This window comes from Penicillium oxalicum, chromosome VIII (genome assembly GCF_001723175.1).
Source record: "Penicillium oxalicum strain HP7-1 chromosome VIII, whole genome shotgun sequence".
NCBI classification, from domain to species: Eukaryota; Fungi; Ascomycota; class Eurotiomycetes; order Eurotiales; family Aspergillaceae; genus Penicillium; species Penicillium oxalicum.
In genome coordinates, this window is record NC_064657.1 from 1,572,322 (window position 1) to 1,591,099 (window position 18,778).

General features: G+C 50.4%; 8 protein-coding genes across 8 annotated transcripts; 3 read left to right on the forward strand and 5 right to left on the reverse strand.

Annotated features, from left to right (window-relative positions):
• Positions 1-373: 373 nt before the first annotated feature.
• On the forward strand, positions 374-1,591 carry POX_h09840 (uncharacterized protein; the record flags this gene model as incomplete). The annotated part of the gene is made up of 2 exons (XM_050118585.1): positions 374-499; positions 590-1,591. 2 exons carry the CDS (start codon positions 374-376, stop codon positions 1,589-1,591), a joined length of 1,128 nt encoding a protein of 375 aa, XP_049965372.1.
• Positions 1,592-2,417: 826 nt separating this feature from the next.
• POX_h09841 (uncharacterized protein) lies at positions 2,418-2,624 on the reverse strand (the record flags this gene model as incomplete). The annotated part of the gene is made up of 1 exon (XM_050118586.1): positions 2,418-2,624. One exon carries the CDS (start codon positions 2,622-2,624, stop codon positions 2,418-2,420), a length of 207 nt encoding a protein of 68 aa, XP_049965373.1.
• Positions 2,625-2,687: 63 nt separating this feature from the next.
• POX_h09842 (uncharacterized protein) lies at positions 2,688-4,196 on the reverse strand (the record flags this gene model as incomplete). The annotated part of the gene is made up of 1 exon (XM_050118587.1): positions 2,688-4,196. The coding sequence occupies one exon, from the start codon at positions 4,194-4,196 to the stop codon at positions 2,688-2,690; it is 1,509 nt and encodes a 502-aa protein (XP_049965374.1).
• A 3,275-nt stretch (positions 4,197-7,471) lies between these two features.
• POX_h09843 (uncharacterized protein) lies at positions 7,472-9,567 on the reverse strand (the record flags this gene model as incomplete). The annotated part of the gene is made up of 5 exons (XM_050118588.1): positions 7,472-8,440; positions 8,509-8,790; positions 8,856-9,208; positions 9,261-9,439; positions 9,494-9,567. The coding sequence occupies 5 exons, from the start codon at positions 9,565-9,567 to the stop codon at positions 7,472-7,474; spliced, it is 1,857 nt and encodes a 618-aa protein (XP_049965375.1).
• A 143-nt stretch (positions 9,568-9,710) lies between these two features.
• POX_h09844 (uncharacterized protein) lies at positions 9,711-10,993 on the reverse strand (the record flags this gene model as incomplete). Its single annotated transcript, XM_050118589.1, has 2 exons — positions 9,711-10,828; positions 10,909-10,993. The coding sequence occupies 2 exons, from the start codon at positions 10,991-10,993 to the stop codon at positions 9,711-9,713; spliced, it is 1,203 nt and encodes a 400-aa protein (XP_049965376.1).
• Positions 10,994-11,191: 198 nt separating this feature from the next.
• On the forward strand, positions 11,192-11,702 carry POX_h09845 (Small nuclear ribonucleoprotein G; the record flags this gene model as incomplete). The annotated part of the gene is made up of 4 exons (XM_050118590.1): positions 11,192-11,221; positions 11,296-11,367; positions 11,512-11,586; positions 11,643-11,702. 4 exons carry the CDS (start codon positions 11,192-11,194, stop codon positions 11,700-11,702), a joined length of 237 nt encoding a protein of 78 aa, XP_049965377.1.
• A 484-nt stretch (positions 11,703-12,186) lies between these two features.
• On the reverse strand, positions 12,187-15,985 carry POX_h09846 (uncharacterized protein; the record flags this gene model as incomplete). Its single annotated transcript, XM_050118591.1, has 3 exons — positions 12,187-12,772; positions 12,883-13,277; positions 13,337-15,985. 3 exons carry the CDS (start codon positions 15,983-15,985, stop codon positions 12,187-12,189), a joined length of 3,630 nt encoding a protein of 1,209 aa, XP_049965378.1.
• A 656-nt stretch (positions 15,986-16,641) lies between these two features.
• Positions 16,642-18,274, forward strand: POX_h09847 (uncharacterized protein; the record flags this gene model as incomplete). The annotated part of the gene is made up of 6 exons (XM_050118592.1): positions 16,642-16,669; positions 16,746-16,849; positions 16,919-17,044; positions 17,107-17,150; positions 17,205-17,282; positions 17,338-18,274. 6 exons carry the CDS (start codon positions 16,642-16,644, stop codon positions 18,272-18,274), a joined length of 1,317 nt encoding a protein of 438 aa, XP_049965379.1.
• Positions 18,275-18,778: the final 504 nt, after the last annotated feature.

Here is an 18,778-nt window from a genome sequence, read left to right on the forward strand (position 1 = left end):
TCGCACGCATTCCAGATAGATTCATTTTTTGTGATCCAACTGAGGAACGAATTTTAATGACCATTGACTTTTTGTCTCTCGAATTTTATGGCGTCACTGTAGCTATAAGGGTTTTGCACTGGTCTCGCTTTGTAGATGTGATCTATCAATAACCACATCTCCTCGTCTCGAGTGCAGCTTCGTGAATGGAAGTACTCTCGGTGGTGGCCAAGGTTGTTTTGTTCCGTCTGAAGGCCGCGTCTCCGACCATCACCGCCTACTCGTTCTCGCCGCTCTCGTCGGTCTTCCCCGCATTGTCTCTTCTCCCCACCTTCGTTTCTAACCTCGGCTGCGTGACTTTCTTCCTGTAATCACTTCTTCCACTTCCACAACCATGCAATTAGGACTCTCTGAGAACTTGTCCAGCCTGGTGACGCGGCGCTGGCAGGCTGCCCGGGATGGGGGACACCTTGTGTTCTCGTCCACGCAGCTGTCCATCATCACGACCGCAGGAATCCCGGTATGTCGCTGCGCGCGGAGAGCCTCCAACCCGGAGGAGGCATCTTCCCCTCTGGTCATACAGGTCTGACAGATCACGATGTCCCTGCAGTACCAGCTCCGATATTGTCCAGCCCTGGCGATGAAGCCTCAGGACTCCACGAAGAAGAACCACAATGACGGCAGCAACAATGACAACAACACATCAGCCGAGCCCAAAGCGAAAAAAGTCGATCCTTTCGAGAACCCGTCGCCTGATCTCTTACTCGCCAGGTTTCCGCCGCAAGATCCGACTCATGCTCTCATCCTCAACAAGTTCCCCGTGATTCCACATCACTTCATCTTGTCGACCAAGGCTTGGAAGGCCCAAACGGATATTTTGGAGATTGCCGACCTCGCCGCAACTTATGAATGTCTGCGTGCATGGGGAGAGACACCAACGACGACATCCCATTCGGATTCAAAGTCGAAATTCAACTCCAACCCGGACTCATCGACCAGAACCACCAACCGCCTCTTCGCATTTTTCAATTCAGGCCAAGACAGCGGCGCCAGTCAACCACATCGACACCTCCAATTCCTCCCCGTAGAAGCAATGCATCAATCCGGCACCGAATCCTGGAAACCCCTCATCGACCTGGTCACCTCACAACCGCATCCCCCATCATCCTTCCAATCTCATTCCAGCCTACCATTCGCCCACTTTGCCCTTCCACTCCCACCCAATCCGACCCCCGACACTTTACGCGCCATCTACATCTCTCTTTACCGCGCCGCCGTGGGGGCCGTTCAGGGAACAGATCCACGCGATGGGTTACCCTCCCTCCCTACTCAGGGACCCTCCGCCATCAGTTACAATCTCGCCATGACGATGGAAACAATGATGATCGCGCCCCGTCGCGCCGAAACAGCTCGTGTCCCGGTAGATCTGGCCGCCGCCGGAGACATTGCGGATCCGGGTCTCGTGTCACTGAATGGAACTATCTTGGCGGGTACATTGATGGTCAAGGCGGAAAGTGAGTGGGATGTGTTGCGGGCACAGCCGGAGATTCTTGCTCGAGTGCTGCGTGACGTGGGGGTGCCAGGACCGGGGCCAGAGCATGCTCTGTTGTAGGCCAGACAGGACTCTGTGGATGTATATAGAGAGTAAGACTGGTGAGAGGGTTGCATGCAAAAAATGTCACGAGGGTTTTCCCGCGCGATCGTGTATAATCACATAAGGGGGGGAGGGACGCTTCAAGTTTGCTGGGAGCGTGTGGGGAAGTTGCAGTGTGACTTGATTAGTACTTCCAAGGGAGCCTTTTCAGCTAAAATTTGAATTTCTGTCTAGAGAAGTATATGTTGAAATGTCAGTCCAAAGGACCGTGTCCCGGTATGCAGACACTATCAACGGAATGCGTGGCTATCGAATTGAACGACAAAGAAGACACCTACCTACGAAACTCTGACAGGCTCTATGAATAACCCTAATACAGAGTGGCCAATTCAAAAAGGTATTCAAGTTTGATAATATGCTGCATATTGATGAAACACCAGATCTTGGCAAACTTGAAAGCCGCACAAGGCCCTACTACGATGGACTGGAAAAGATCACCAAAAATGGATCCAGGAATCACTTCGACTGACCAACTTTGGGATCCAGCTCTTTATAGATTTGTTGTAATGGAAGTGGAAAATCCAACTCTCTCAACAATAACAAATGAAAGAAAAATTGACCAAGCAAAATACATCCATCAGCATAACCACCACCGATTCAAACGCTTCAAGCAAAAGTAAACTGAACAATAATGGAAAAAGACCACCACATCAGGCTGTAACCACCAACTACTTCTCGCCCTGGGGCTCTCCTCCTCTAACTTGTCCACACAAACCCGACACCAACGGGTGTTTCCATCTCCATTCCCAGGTAGATTAAGGTTGTAGATCAACGGAACTTGGCTTTACACCTTGATATCATGAATATCACACCACTTTTTCTTACAAGTGGCGTTGCCAAATTGGTACGATCCCCCGTTCGCCCAGATATACTGCGCAACCTTTTTCCAGGACACTTTCGGCGGTTGACCCGCCATGACAAGAGTGGTATGGGTTTGAACCAAGTACGTGGCCGAAGTCTTGGTCGTGGACGAGGATGCCTGCTGAGCCATGGTGGCTACTGCTTCACAGAGTAATTGAATCTGCAAACGAGGAAAAGACAAAACCTCCCCTGGTCAGTACAATGTTTGGAAACTCTCACGAGATTGACTTGATGTGTTGCCAGAGATGGTAAAAGGTTGGCATAAAGTGGGCACACTCACGTCGCGTTTCAGCCACTTTGGCTTTCGTACACGCTGCTCTTTGGCTTTGGTCAGGGTTCGGAAGCGGCCGCGAAGGGTGGATTCGGCTTCTTTGAAACCGCCGATGCGTTTGATGTCCTTGTAGGAAAGACCGGCCTTTTTCCACTCAATGAGCATGGCGTTGCGCGTGTCAGTGTAATGGATGCTAGCGCTGGCGCCAGGAACCGAGTCTTCCGGTTGAAATGGCTCGGACGTCTGGAGGAAGAGAGTCTCTTGTTTTTCCGACAGTGTCACTTCGGAATCGTGTCTACTGTGGGCTGTTGTCGCCGATGAAGGCAGTTGAGAACGGAGATGTGAATTTCGGGAGGGTTGAGCCAGTTCCATGAAGGCAGAATCACCATCATCCTCTGATATTGGTTGATGGGGAGGGGAAATGCCATTGTTGCTGGAGGTGTGGGATCCTAGCAAGTTCTGGGCAGAGCTGCCGAATGATGTGAATGGTTGGATGAGAGAGTAGTCGCTTCCATTGCCGTTCATAAATGGCCATGCAGTATTGTATGGCAAGAAGCCTCCCTGGCCTTGGGTCAGTAAATCTTCTGATTGGCAGCTTGGATTCCAGTCCATGTTTGTGACATCCGTTGGACACTGGGCAAGTTCATCAATGGGCTCTTTCCCGTAACATAGACTCGTGGTAAACCTGTCCGGCGAGCCGTGTATCCGGGATATTAGGGTGTCGATGGCCGGATAGTCAACAACGGCCCATTCTCTCAGGGACTGTTCCAATAGCATGGGATCCTCTGCAGGGACGTCCATCATGTCAAATGAAGAGGTGGAAGACGGGGAGCTCCCCGTTGAGCAGCCGTAGAAAGAAGGAAGGCCGGAAAGCCAACAGGTCTCCATGATTGGAAGAGACTCATCGGATTTCATTGTGATGAGCTCATTCCCAGATGATGAGTCTGACAAACAAGGCTCAGTGAAATCGTTGCTCGAGAACCCACTGCTCGAAGCGGGCATCTTCAGAGGGGGAGCAACCATCGGGTAGGAGCCAGCTTGAGATGCCAATGTGTTCGTCAAAGTCCCAACACTGGCAAATCTCTTGCCTGGACTATGAAAATGGGAGATGGGGGCCTGGGTGAATTTCATCACGCAATGAAGCGGGTCTGACGAAAAGGATCTTGTCGTCTTCTTGATTTGGGAGGGATGAGGTCTCCACGCCTTAGACGGATGATCGCGGGGGGTGGTATTTTGTGTATGAGATTGAGACCTGAAAGACGAAGCGAGTTTCTCTGGAGAGCGAGCAGAGGCTTTCTTCAGGGTATGAGGACTGCCTGTGTGTTGAGCACATGGAATTGGCGTGGCTCCATAAACGGATGCCCTGACCTGGCTCGGTTCTTGGATTTTGCGTCTCTTGGGAAGGTTCCCTTTGATTGAAGCGTCGGCCATTTCCCGCAAACTTCAAGAACAATCCCAGCAGATCACTACTGAGTGAACTGATATCCTGCTCTCCACGGGTTGCCTTCTCTGCTTGAACGACTCACCGCAAGTAGCGGCTGGATGGAAGCTCCTGGTAGTACACGGGTTGTCGCCGTGTGTGGATCACCATCAACCTCTAGGGCCGTTCCCCAATGTTTTCATATACAAATCAGTCAATGCACAGCCGTTGAGCAGTGAGATCTCAAAGGACACCTGCAGGTTGCACCTTCGCGTTAGCTTTGCATTTTTGTCTCCATGAGTGGTTCCAGACTAATAATTCATACTGCTCTGCCGTTCTTGAATTACTCTCAAGCCTTGGGATCTCACGAGACTGATCGCTTTCAGTAGGTCCCGTACTTATTGAATCGTCACAGCAAAGAAACAATAGCGAGTGGACAGTGACTCGAATGGGATCGAATAGTGTTCTCACCGCAGCTTCTGATCTGGCACCAGCCGGAAATCGAGTGAGCCCTGTGGCCGGTAAACCGTCCAATGCAGACGCTGTCTCAGATCTGTCGGCAATGCTAAGGTCGATCGGCGCCTGTGGCAATGGGAGGATAAGAGAAGAGCGCGATGAGTCAGTGACGGGTGAAATTAGCGGATGGGAGGTTGGATCAAGAGCAACATGGGATGAAAGATGAAGACAAAATGGGCTTCTTTTCAGAACGTATTTATTCTCGCACTGAGACCTCCCAAAGAAAGTTGTAATGGAGCTTCCTAGGCTCTCTCCCTCAATTTCTATACCTTACCGTCACCTTACATTTCGAATATGCGCCAGATCCTGGCGTCAATCTCGCGGCCATTTTCTTTCTGGATATTTTTATAACGGGAACCCAGGATGGCCCGGGCCGTTGGGATGAAACGTCTTTGAGGCCGAGACCTATGCGCAACATCCAACATAGCGAATAAGGGAGGTGGCCAAGTGCATCTGACGCTGATCCCCCCGTGCATCCCCTCAGCCTTCGGGGAGGCTTGCAGTCCTCCCCAGAATGAAAAAAAAGGTACTCGGAGATTTGAATAGAAGATGGAGTTGATCCACTTTCTTGCTAGAATAAGCCGGATGTCTCAGATATTGTCTGCGTTGTGCTTCTAATGGATCTCCAAGTCCAACTGTTGAACGAGACTGGCGGGAATTTGCTCGTGTTGTCAAATCCATATTCAGTTTTCCTTTCATGCATCATAGTGAATCCGTAGCGAAACGGGCATTCTATGTTGGTCCAAACGTCCAGCTTCAGCAGAAAGATGGGTGGTGCCTCTGATTTTCCGGTGAAGGTGGAAAGGTTCCTGAGGCCACTTCGATACGGTGTCATAGCGATATGCGGCTCTCAGCAAAGCTGACGATACCTTGCAATGGTTTGCGACAGCCAGACCTATTGTTAGCGCTACCCAGGGTTGACCAGCGTCGTCACTGGGATATCAAATCATCATCACCTCTCCGCTATTGCCAGAAGTACGTAGTCCAGGACTGACACAACCCAGATTATCTTGATCCTAAACTTGACCAGGGTGGCTGATCAAGATCCAAGCCGCCCGACTATAGAAATAGGGGAGGAGGTGCGAGTTCGCGGGAGATTTTGAAAAGATCCGTTCGGCACGGAGGACCGCAGAGGGCCTTGCCCCAGAGGATTTCCCGCAACCCGATCCAATGGAAAGCCAAGCAGAACATATCTCTGGACAGAATCATGAGCATCAGACGGAAAGGGGGAGATTTTGAGCCGATTGACCAGAGTTGGGTCAAAAGAATCGAGCAGCCGGGAATGACATGTCAATCCCGGGGATGGAATGATGGATGGAATTGGATCGAGACGAGTGGATGGAGGTTGGTTTGAACAAGAGATGTTGTCACCTGACGAGTTCTACATTGATAAAGTAACAATGAAACGTGACTCGGTGACTTAAGCAGGTCTAAACGGGGTGAGGAGATCGCCAGTAAGATTCTTTACCACGACAAAGATCGACTTGGCCATCAAATGACCTCACATCACGTACCGATGGAGATGTCGTACTTTTGTAAAATAACTGTCCAGGGGGTCTGGATCAACAAGAGGCACAAATCTAAAAGTGACTGAGTGATTGGCCCTGTTCCAAAGAAGCTTCTTTTGATGCACTTGGGATGATCTGGATGACTTCGGAACCAACAAGATGGCAAAACGGCCTAAGTGAATGCGAACGCTGAACGGCTGTGCTCCCGGCGTTGTCTAGAAGGTATTAAAAAACCTCTTTACTTTGCTCCAAGGACGTCTATTCGGTGGCAATTTCTGCCAAGGGCTCTGTCCGCAGAATCGACGTGACATGAGCTTGGAGATATGACCTCAAACCGCGAAGAATAGGGGGACGAGGTCTACTGTGGAAGTGATGTTGGTGGAATAGAAGGAATGTCTCAATTACATTGCGATGTCGCCCGCCGTCAAGGAGAGCCATTGGAGAAATGCGAGAGTCATAACAAGTGGCCAGCTATCTCTTCATTGTATTGCAATTTCTCGATGATGGTATTTGATCCATTCATCTGCTTCTTTGAAGGACCAGCCGTTGACATAATCTAGAATGCACCAACACAAACTTCATGAGCGAATGAGCCTCAGTGCTCGATTACAAGTGATCTACTCATTTAAGACATGCATAGGTATTTTTCAAAACCCATACTTGATACGCCTGAAAGCCGAGACGCATACGTCCTGTATGTCGCCGTGGGTGAAGAAGTTACTAATGTAGTTAGTGGCCAGTGCCCGGGATTGACCTGTTTGACTTCTGCCAACACACTTCAGAAGCTCTAGCACTCCTATGATCAGCGCGAAACGCAAGATTCAAGTAGAGTTTTCCAAGGAGGTGTGCCTCCAGCCCTAGATTGGAACTCTGTGTGGGAACTACGATTTTGCATTGCACGAAAAGTCATGGTTAAGAGGTATGAAATGCCTAATCCACTTGCCCTCATGCTACTGCTGTTGGCCACATTACGGTGCAAGTTGTATGCAACTGGAGAGCATCGACTAGAAAGGTATTTCCAAATTCAATTATGCTGGCACATCGGACAGAAAGGCTTCCGATATGTCTACCAGACCTGAACACACTGCGACGTCGAGGCCAGACGAAGTCGGAGCGTCGTTTTCCACGATTCATGATGTGAACGATGCAATGCAATCAATGATAAATTCCAATTTCGCCGTGACCAATTCGCTTCCAGCCTTGCCTCTCACCCTCTCGACTTCATTGAGCGGGGCTCACCTGCACTCAGTGATGTGATAATGTCACTTGAAGTGGGCTTTCGAAGGCGAAGTGGCAGTTGGCCGCCGCCCCCGCCGGCGACGGCGAGGGCGATCTCTCAAGCTCGTGAGAGCTTCCCGAATCCCGTCGGTCAAGTGCATGATGCCGAGACTGAAGATAGTCCAGGAGTCGGTCAAGTAGAAGCACTGCAGCCAATCAGCCTCCAGAACCGAGAATTTCTTGCGGGGAGGCAACCGACCCCAGAGTAGCATAATACCAAACGCATACAGAATAATTGGCGAGGTCATGAACGAGTAGGCCAGGGGGAAGTAGGTGGCAAGTGAGACGAGACCGCCCAGTAATGCGGCAAAAAGAAGGCGCACGGCGGTGGAAATCATTCGATACACCGGTGTTCCTTGTCGACGAACGAGCATTTGGAAGGCAGCAAAAAGCCCCAGGCATAGACTGGCCACCACGAAGTAATAAATATAAACAAAGTCAAGCAGCTTGACGTACATCTCAAGTAGCTTCTGATTCGTAACACGACCCATGTCAATGCTTTTGCTCGGAAGGAGCTCCATGCTCGAGAAGAGCGCCGCAGTAACATTGCCCGTCAAATAGTTGAAAAGGTCTGTGGTGTGCTCGTAGTCATAGGTCTCGCGACTCGGACAAAGGGGTCGCGAGGTAAGAGACTCCAAGAGTGTCGATATTGCAGTCAACTCTTGTGTGGCGCCTCGACTGAAAGGAATTTCCATGTCATCAATGGTGCTTCGAATGAGGGATACTGCCTTCACGGTACTGGGTCGTGGCTCTTCGCAGACAAAAAGCAGCGTTTCAGAAAGATATTTCAGTTTTAATGTGACGTCCAGCGTGAGAGCCAAAATCTGAGACCCTTCAAGGAGAAGAATCAGCGCAACGTGGAAGGGAAAATGCAGCTGCACCCAGACCTGCTGCCTCCATGGTCTCAATCGGCGGCGAGGGGAAATGTCAAAGTAGGCTTGCCAGATGAGATACTAGTGCAGATTGGTTAATTTGGTCACCGTCAAACTTCAACCGGTGGTTTCCGTTGAGATTGACTGACCACATTACTCGTCACGCCCAGAATGTGAACAAACGACCACTTGGTCCACCCACCGGGCCGTACTGTCTTATTCTCAATCCGTGTCACGGCAATGACTCCCTCACCAATGATGATCAATGTCAGCAAGGCCATTCGCGTGTTCAGGTGAGTTTTCTGAAACCCAAGATCTGGGTACAGGAGAGAGAATCCTGCGACCATGAAAAGTTCTAAGCCAAAAAGAACGAGCCAAACCGACCAAAGTCGGGATCGGACGCTCATTGAACGAGAAAAGCCAAAGTACATCTGTCCCCATCGAAAATCTTGTTATCAGCTGTCAGGTGTGTCAATAGATGCGGCAGAAGACGAACCAAGGTGTAGAAGATCGACGTTGACCAAAAAACACAGGCAGTGTATGTAATGCCTCTGGCGGCGGATTTGACGCGCAGCCGAAGGAGAATGACTGCAGCCGTGTATTGAAGAGCCAGCAATGCACGACTGGCAGATAAAATCAAAGTGAGTGACCTGAATGCCCAGAGGTTCTCCTCTTTGACTGTGGTGCTGAACCTCGATCCTGCTGATGCGAAACCAACCATTACCGCAAGCTGAAATGCTTTGCACAATCTCTCAAAAACACAGTCACGAGCGAAGCGAACATCGAAAAATGTGACCTGCAGCCAAGTGAACCAGATTACACTAAGAAACCCTATATACGAACGTAGAACTACCGAGCATGAGCTTGGCTTGCCATGAAACTCGACACCTCAGATGCTTACCACTAAGATTGTTAATCTGGTGTGTAGCAGTGAAAGTTGAGAGGTTCGCCACAAAGAAGAGATCGAAAAACAACTCAATGGGCGTGGCATCTGAAAGTCTACACCACCGAGGCCCGTCTTCAGTCTCGCTAATCGGGTAGGCAATCCAAGGCAGGCCATGCAAGTTAGGGTGATGGGAACTGGGAATATCATCAGACCCACTGTCAAGTGAAACACAAAATGGTTCAACTTACGGCGCAGACTCCTTGAGCGGGCGGACCCTATCAAGGAAGCGACGAAGTAAGGAAATTCGAGTGCGTGCCATCATGATGAAGCCGTTCATTATTGGGAAATAAAGGTCATAAAGCTAGTTGGGGTATCATATCGCAAGAGCGCGAGAGAAGTATGAGAGTGATAAACAAGCGTGATGAGACTGGACAGGCGCGCAATGTCCATTTCAGGAAGGACTCATCAAGAGTCTGGAGAGCTCGAATCGGGAGCTGCCATGGATGCCCCGATGCTTTCCAACCCACGCTTCACCATTGCGCTTTCCGAAGCGTCGGCTGTGGGATCATGTCCTGCCTCCTTTTTGAGACGCTCGTAATTGTCGCCTGCCTCCTTGATCAACGCTTGAATTTCAATCTCACGTGTGGCAATTTCTTCTTTCTCCCTGCGTAGATCCTCCATACGGCTGATCATCTGAGTTTTTGAAGACTCCATGGAGGCGAGGGTGGTCCGCAGTCTTTCAAGGCTGGTAGCCAGTTTGGGCAACGAAGTAACCTTTGGAGGGGTCTGAGGTCTGTCGATGCCATTGCGGCGACCGTTGCCAATTGCTGCTTTTGTCTGATGAGCCTCGTATGCTGCCTTTTCCTCCAGATCTGAATCATCATCATCTGACAACGCCTCGGCATCCTCGATAAGCTCACGCATGGCTTCACGCTGTTTGCGCTGCTGCTCGCGTTCCGCCTTTCGTCCGAGCGAAATCAACCCATCCTCCACATATTCATCAAAACCCTCTGCAAAGTCTTCGTCATCACGAACAAGACGAGTATCTTTCTCCTTCTCGGGCTCTTTTTCGCCTCGTGCTATGCCGTCCCAATCGTCATCACTCCCAAGATTGTCCTCGAGCGCAATGAAATCGTCCGTGTGTGAACCTTGCTCCAATGCCAAACGAGCGCGTCTAGCTTTCTTCTCGCGAATCTCCGCCTCGGTAGGAATCGCCGCTTGACCCGAAACTACCATAACTTCACCGAACTTGGCCGCCACATCTATCTCTCTGTTCTTTCCGTTTTCGGGAGCGAGTTTCGGTGTTGATGGGGTCGAATTCTGTAGCTCTTTCAGATATTCAGTGCTATAGCTAGGGCGATCATGTCCCACTCGTGCAGAAAGAGCATTGGCCCCGGCATTAGGTGTCAAGTTGCGCGGGAAGGCATTTCTTTCGAGCACTTTGCGACCGAGTCCAGACTTTCTGGGGTTGGCACCGTCACTGTCCAGCTTCCCCTCTTCAGCAACAGCATTGTCATCCGCGCCGAACGAGAGATTCAATTTCGATTTGGTCCTCGATTTCGTTGGTCGCTTCACAACAGGCTCTGAGAAGGTAAATCTAAAGGTTAGCACACAGAACCTTAATTCTTGAGTTGTTTGATAGCTATGGAGGAAATGAAGGTACCTGGTGCAGTTGAGGCGTCCTCTTCGTCGGAGTCATTTCCGCCTACTTTACGTGGCTTTCTGCGATTTGCAAACTTTGAACTCATGGTGAATAAGATACAAGCCCAAGAACGAGTGGCGCGGCAGTGAGAACTGGAGTTAGACTTGTAACGCCGAGATTGACGCAAGCTTGAGCTCTTATCGCCCGTATCGGGAACATCCTTTCTCCGTGGTCCCCAAACTCCAATGCACCGGGCGATCTGAGAACCCAACTCGATCTGCGAACAGACATCAGCTCGCCCAAGATGCCTCAAGCACAGCCTGAATTGAAAAAGGTATCGATTGCGTCTCCCGATATTGAATATTCTCTTATGGTTGAATTTTATACTGATCGCACCGCCCATCCTAGTACATGGAGAAGCGGGTCTTCTGCCAATTGAACGGCAACCGCAAAGTGATTGGAGTCCTCCGTGGCTATGATGTACGTGGATAACAGTCTTTTATCTCAGCAGACTCATTATTGCAGCTCATGTTTTGGCGCTGGTCTTGCGAAACAAAGATCTGTCGCAAATCGGGGTTCGCCAAAAGCAAGTATTGTGGGGTAATGGCTGACTTTCGTCGGCAGGTTTTCATGAACATCGTGCTCGATGAAGCCTTCGAGGAGAAAGCAGGCGGAGAAAAGGTCTCCATTGGCATGGTCGTATGTTTCGCTTATCTTTGAATTTGATATTAACCTGCTAACCAAAGACTTCCCAGGTCATCCGTGGAAACTCCGTGGTCATGCTCGAAGCCTTGGAGCGCATTAACGAAAAATAAAGCAACGTTGGGTCATTCATACTCTCCCAACTCGACGTAGCGGAGACACGGGCACTGAAAGTATGCGTCGGAAACCGGCAACTTCAGGCTCGAAAGGGCTGCGAGCATAATGATATGGGCGTTTCTGGGCCGGATGCTCTTATGGAATCAATCAAATAGTTTTCTGCTCTATACCCACAGAGGCAGTACACGATCTGATCTTCGTTGTTGCCCCAGTCGTTTTCGATTGCCCTTTTTTTCTTCTTAATATTCTTCCCGGCTACGGCGATGAACTACCCAATTCGAAAACAGAGAGGAGAAAGAGGTATCAGTCATGTGGTATTCTTGTACCGAATGATATGCAAATTCACGCCACCACGCCTGGAACGATGCTCGGTGATTGCTTTCAAGGCATACTGGAAAGGCTGCCGCCATGACAAAAATCATACGCTGATAGATAATATTACACGAAACTGGCGAATCAAAGCGCAAATGTAGTGTGATGCTACTTTTTCTGCCCAAACTTCAGCTTCAACTTGAACCCTCCACCGCTGGCCGGTGTTGATGGAGTGGCAGACATTGGCGTAGTCGCAGATGGCCGAGGCACGCTGTTCGGGATCGAAATTCTCGGCAGAACCGAGGGAGTTGACGGGGTGCTGGGAGTCAGAGCTGTCTTGGAGTGTTTGAAAGTAATACGTGGGGCGGGAGGCTGCATGCCTTGCTCGTCCCGCTTGCGCTTAGCACTGTCCTTCGGTGGACCTATGCTGGTACGGAATTGGCTCGACCGGTAAAAGCGCAGCTGGCCGCGGCCCATGTTTTGGACCTTCCAGAATCGAGGATACCTCAACTTAACAGGCTTCGAAGTAACTGCATCAAAGAGGACGCCACAAATGTCCGTGAGCTCGGAAAGCTCGTGAATCCCGAGGGAGGTAGAGTTGCACGCAGCCCACATGTACTCGCGCAAAGAAGGCTCCGTGGCAATCTCCCTCTTCAAAGCCTCTATGGCGCCAGGCACTGTCTGTCGACGAGCCAAATCGGCTTGACGGACATCTGTAGATGACTCTTGCTCAATGATCAAGCCTCCGTCTGAACTGGCTCGGTAGGTTGAGGTCTGCCAAAAGCAACTTGGGCTAATGCCCGCCCGAAGAGGCGTTGGCAGTGGTGACGAATGTAAGCCGATGAGTCACTCGTCATTGTGTACATCAGCCAGCGAAATAAGTCTGGATGCTGTGCGATGTCGAGATCAACCAGACACTCGAACGCCTGTACGCGGAGCAAGTCGTACGTTCCAGAGCGAGTATAAGGAATAAATCTCATCAAGTCTAGCTCAAGGACGTTGGCTTGCATCAACCTCAAGTGACACTGCAAAGCAGCTCGAGAATAGAGATTCTGGAACGAACTTGACCATTCATCCATGCGGCGGTAGCGATCAAACTCAGCAATTGCATCCTTTTCGAGCTGCTCTTCAGCTTGCGCTTCCATGACGCGCTCCATGTCAAAATGAGACAGCTCGTCTTCGGGTCGAGACTCATTTCTCCCAAGCAAAGCATGACAGAGCGAGTGCATGAGAGACGCGACATAGAAATTATCAGAGTACTAAAGAAGCATATTTCATTAGAGACGGCCACAAAACGATGTTTGCCCTGAAAACGTACCTCATTATTCGAGTTGTCGTTGAACTTCAACTTGTCGAATAAGAACCTTTTGACCCGAAGCGGCGTCTTGCCGCCGTTGTCGCGAACTTGGGAAATCACGTCAGGGATAACCTGTTGAAGAATGTAGGCTGCACGATCTGAGAAATCATTTGAACGTGTCATAGGAGATCCAGGTAAGCAGAAAAGCTCCTGGAAAGCTTTCTCAAGGTGGTGCAATCCAATCCAGTCGACCTCGTCTTTGGCATGTTTCACGAGCGCCTTTGCCGCCGTGACACGAATTCCGTGGAAATATCGGCTATCCATGAGCGTGCGAGCGAAGATAGTGGAGATCAAGGGATGCTCCCGCTGCGCTGCCATGTACTGGAGAGATTCAAGCTGAGCGACGACGTCTCTATCTTGCTGAAGCTGGGACAGGTACATGTACCCTGGCATCCCGAGTGCCAACCTGCAAATCCACTCAAAGTCCGCATCCATCCGAATCCACTCGTACGACTCCTGTCCCATGCGCTCTTCGTCCTCTTTCGTCCAGTCAGCGAGACGCCACGCCTGAGTTTCCTCTTCCGTCTGGAGGACATCACCAAGGCAGTACAAGAGAACGTCTTCTTGCGTCTCTGCGTCCCCGGAAGCCACTGCGCGCTCCCTTTGTTTTTTGTTGCGCTTGAGCCGCTTGTACTTGGTGTTGTATGGGATATCAAATTTTGTGACCCCCTCTTTGATTTCGACAATGTGCTCGTATGGAGTACCGTCAGCTTCATGAATTCTGATAGTCATAGAGCCAGTGAAGACAGGTTGGATCGGCCCGGCGTAGACGTGCCGGATCTCCTCCTTGACATCCCGCAGAAATGCATCCTTATCAAGATCACGGGCAGCCGTTTGATCAGACTGAACCTGGCGAATCATCATCTCTACCACCAGCTTTTTCTTGTTGAATCTTTGAGTCGCTTGAAATCGTGGACAGCCTGCGCCGTACACCCACTGCTGGAAAAAGACATCCAATTTGGCGTGACCAAATCTTTCACATAGCCTTTGAAACATGGCAGATGTCACAGCGCCATTGGGAATGTCCCCCATTCGTGAGTTGAGGAACAGCCGAGAGATAATTCGTGACATTGTTGCTTTTCCGCTTGCTTTTGTCAGGCGTCGGTCAAGAATGAAAAGAACCAAGGGAGCTTTCAGGGCAATAAATCGATACTCTGATGGGTCAATCTTCAAGAAGTTGCCCATGTCATAGATCGACGGTCGCTCGTAGTCGAGCTCGCATATTCGATCGGACATTTGCTTGAGCCGATATCGATATTCGTTGGTTCCACACAGCTTTTTCATGAAAGTATCAGTGATGAACCACGCAACCCCGACAGTAACCCATGTGTCCGCAGGTTCATTTGGTATGATGTTGATTCCGCTCCATTGGCAAGCCATGGCATGAACGAGCGAGCGTGTGGCATCGTACATTGGATCAATGATCTCACTGGGGAAGAGAAGATGACTGCTGCATATACTCATTCCAGCAGACGGAAGGGTCTCTGTCGCCACATCGTCTACAAAACACATTTTGTAGCTGGAGAAAGGGTACGACCCGTAGGACAGAGAGAAGAAGTCAATGGCTTGTGCCATGGGGAACCCGGTGTTTTGAACTTCGTCTGCTCGGCCTGGAAGACAAAATGCGTGGACAGGAATCGCATTCTGACCCAATTGCTCGTCTTGATCGCTCTCGCGGAAATCCGCTAAATTGACGTACTCGAAAGGTCCAACCGCGAACCCAATCTGCCGTGGAGATAATGGATTATAACAAGCAAAGGACACAGTCTTCCGCGTCGGGTCCTTTGGATCCGTGATGTCGTCTGTCAATTCACCCGAACACACAACAGACATATCCAAAGCTCCGTCGTCGGCGGAGATATATCTGCTGTTGGCTTTGGGCCGTGAAATAGAGCCAGTGGCCTTGCGCTCAAACAGGTCACCTAACGAGGCAGGGCATGAAATCGAGATTTCCCAAGCACAACGGGACGTAGGATCGTCCACACATGGGAAAAGTGGGCAGCCAACACTAGATTCTTGAGAGTTTGTTGTGAAAGCATGGGGGTAGCGGCGATCCCCACTGTCGACACCCACGAACTGCATCCCATCCCGAATGCGATCGATTACAAACTCGATGTGAACTGTAAGAGCAGAGAATTGAGGAAGGTTACTCTCTGGCGGCTTACTTCCGCCCGGTCCATCAACATCGTCCCCTGTGCTCTGTAAAGCAACCCGTTCACGTGCCTCGGTAGACCGCGCGTCTAATTCTTTAATGTGGACGTTTTTCGGAATGAGGATCTCGACTTGTGGCTCCGGTGGAATCTTCAGTAGCCCGTCAACTTTACGCGTGAGGCGCTCATGGTACTGGGGCCCATAGAGATGGAGATTCTCGTAAGGGTCGACGTATTTCGACGTCGCCGCCTTGCCGTTGACTGTAAGTCGCTTAATCTCGCCTTGTCGGAAGTTCAAGTGAATGAGGCGCAAGTCTCCTCGGCTTGGATAGACCGTGATTTCCGTGCTTCCCTTGACACTTTTGTTCGCAAAGTCGATCTCAAGGGCGACTTTTTGTTGCCCAACATTGAATTCGCGTCGGAATTGTGGCGCCGCCGGCACCTCGACGACGCCCGGCATCGTGGACGTACCTCACTGGCGGGCGGCGCGAACAGCGCTGCGGAAGCAACCAAGCTTCATGTCCATCCAAAACTTGCGCAGTGATAGCCGAGGTGTGAGATGAGTGAATGCAGAGATTCCGGGGGGTCGGCCGATTCGCGTTGCGCGGAAACGGATCGTCTGGAACAACAAGGACAGGAGGATTGACAACAACAGCGAATCGTCAAATTTGTAAGCTCTTTAGGCTGGTCAAGCGATCGTGTCTCACGTAGAGCGCGATATGTTCAGAGAGCGTGGAGATGATGTGAACGCACGCGCGCGTGTAACGAGGTGAAGAAGATGATCCTCGCAGGCCCAGTCAACTTCGTCGGTGGAGCTTCACAACCTCGAGTTCCAATTACGGATGACAGCACGTGATTTCGGGGCCGAAAAACCCTCCTTTTTAACTATTCGATGATTGAGCCCCCCGAAACACTTTGAGGTGGATTTGGCTTATTCTCTCCTTTTTACTTCTTGTCTGAGCTCGTGCGTTAGCAAGCTTCTCTGCATCTGATTCAACGTCTCATCTGCCCTTTTCAGGACCGCAACCCTGACTTGAGGTCCTCCCTGCGCCGTTGACTAGAACGCCGGTGCCAGACGCAACAAAGTGCTCGCGCGACACAGTCGCAACCCTCGTCATGGAGACAATCTGGCGGATGGTCCAAGGTACGTTAAAAGTATTTCGGTCTAAAGTTGTGATTGAAGAGGGTGTTGAGCTAACCCGTCAATTTGAATTTACCAGAGACCCAAGATTCGCTCTCCGATGAAGCACTGATGCCCCTGAAATCGTACAAATATTCCAGCGTTGACAAGTCGTTCATCTCAAATTACATCCTAAAACATTATGTACGGATCTCGTCGGGTGGAAGCCATAATGCTCCGAGAATTTGAAACTGACGCACCACATCGGTTTAGTGGAATGCCTTCGTTGAGCTGCTTCCCATGTGGATTGCTCCTAACATGGTAACCCTGCTCGGGTTCTTATTCATTGTGTTCAATGTCTTTCTCATTGAGATTTTCATGCCCGACATGATCGGTCCGGTTAGTTCTTCCTCCCGGAATTGCAACGGCAAGAACCTCCTTTGACATTTGTCGTTGTTCAGGGACCTTGGTGGCTGTACTTCAGCTTCGCATTTGGAATGTGGATGTGAGTATTGACGTTCCTTCCGAGTTGCGCGATGTCATGACTGATCAGAAACAGGTATTCAACCTTGGACAATGTCGATGGTAAACAAGCGCGCCGAACGGGAACATCTAGCGGGCTGGGAGAATTATTTGAGTTCGTGCCAAGAGAACCCTATCCGCGGACGTGTGGCTAACGGATCCTCCAACAGCCACGGAATCGATTCGTTGAACTGTACATTGGCCAGTCTTTTGGAGACTGCAGCAATGGGCTTTGGTGCCTCAAAGCTGGGTGCATATACCGCGATTGTGCCCTGCCTGGCCATGTACTTTTCAACTTGGGAGACCTTTCATACGCATACTCTATACCTCGGCTACTTTAACGGGCCTACCGAAGGACTCATCATTGCCATCAGCATCATGCTTGCATCTGGTATCTGGGGCCCTGGGATTTGGGCGCGCCCAATCACCGAGTTCATCAACATCCCCCAACTCTTCGGCACCAACTCCATCAAAGACCTCTGGGTACCGATTCTTCTGGGTGGATTCTTCCTGGCCCATCTTCCAGGTTGTGTTCTCAATGTCTATGCCGCGCGTAAGAAGCATGGCTTGCCTTTCACCCCTCTTCTGAAGGAATGGATTCCTATGATCGTGTTCACCTTCTGCACATGCGCCTGGTTACTTTCACCATACTCTTGTCTTCTCACCGAGAACCACCTCGTCTTGTTCTGCTGGACGATCTCTTTCGTCTTTGGCCGAATGACCACCATGATTATTCTGGCTCACCTGCTCCGTCAGCCCTTTCCGTATTGGACTGTTCTGCAAGGTCCCCTCGTTTTCGGCGCCGTGTTGGCAAACCTCCCTCGCATTGGTATCCCTCTCAGCCACACTCTCGAGCTCTGGTATCTTCGTTTGTACTTTGTCTTCGCGTTGGTCGTCTACATGCATTGGGCCGTACTGGTGATCAACCGCATCACCACCTTCCTCGGCATCAACTGTCTCACCATTCGCAAGGACAAGTCCGTGGCCCGTGAGCGCGCCTACCGTGAATTCGGTGATTCAGGCCTACCTCTGGCCGGCAGCTCTCGCAGTTCGCGCAGCTCCCGACCTTCCTTCGACGTCGATGACGAAAATTTGAAGAGCCACTGATTCCTGTTCTTGTTTTGGAAGCAAACATGGCGTCGTTTCTCCTGCTGGGAAATTTTGTGCCCCCTGCCATGGCCATTTCAGGCTTAACTCTGCAGAGGCGTTTATTTAACTTCGCGTGCATATTATGGCCTTGTAATTATGACGAGATACGGCCCTCTCCGAAAACACCATTTTTTTTTATCTTTTTTGTGGGATCCGATTCAGAAACGTCTCATCCATTCATCATGTATTAATCACTTCATCGCTGGCAAGTTTATGATTCTCAAATGCATAGACTCTTCCAGCAGCACTCGAAAACAGAATACCTTTTCCATTTTGCTCATGTTTTTACCGCACATGGAAACGCTTTACTTCTATCTTCGATCCGCCTTTCATCTTTATCTCGTACGATTTGGTCAATCGAAACAGAAGCCACTGTCAAATTTCAAGCGGGCGTCGAAATAGTCACGGTACCCGCAAAAGCTTGACATCAAGCCTTCAACGAATAAATGGGAACAGCCGCGA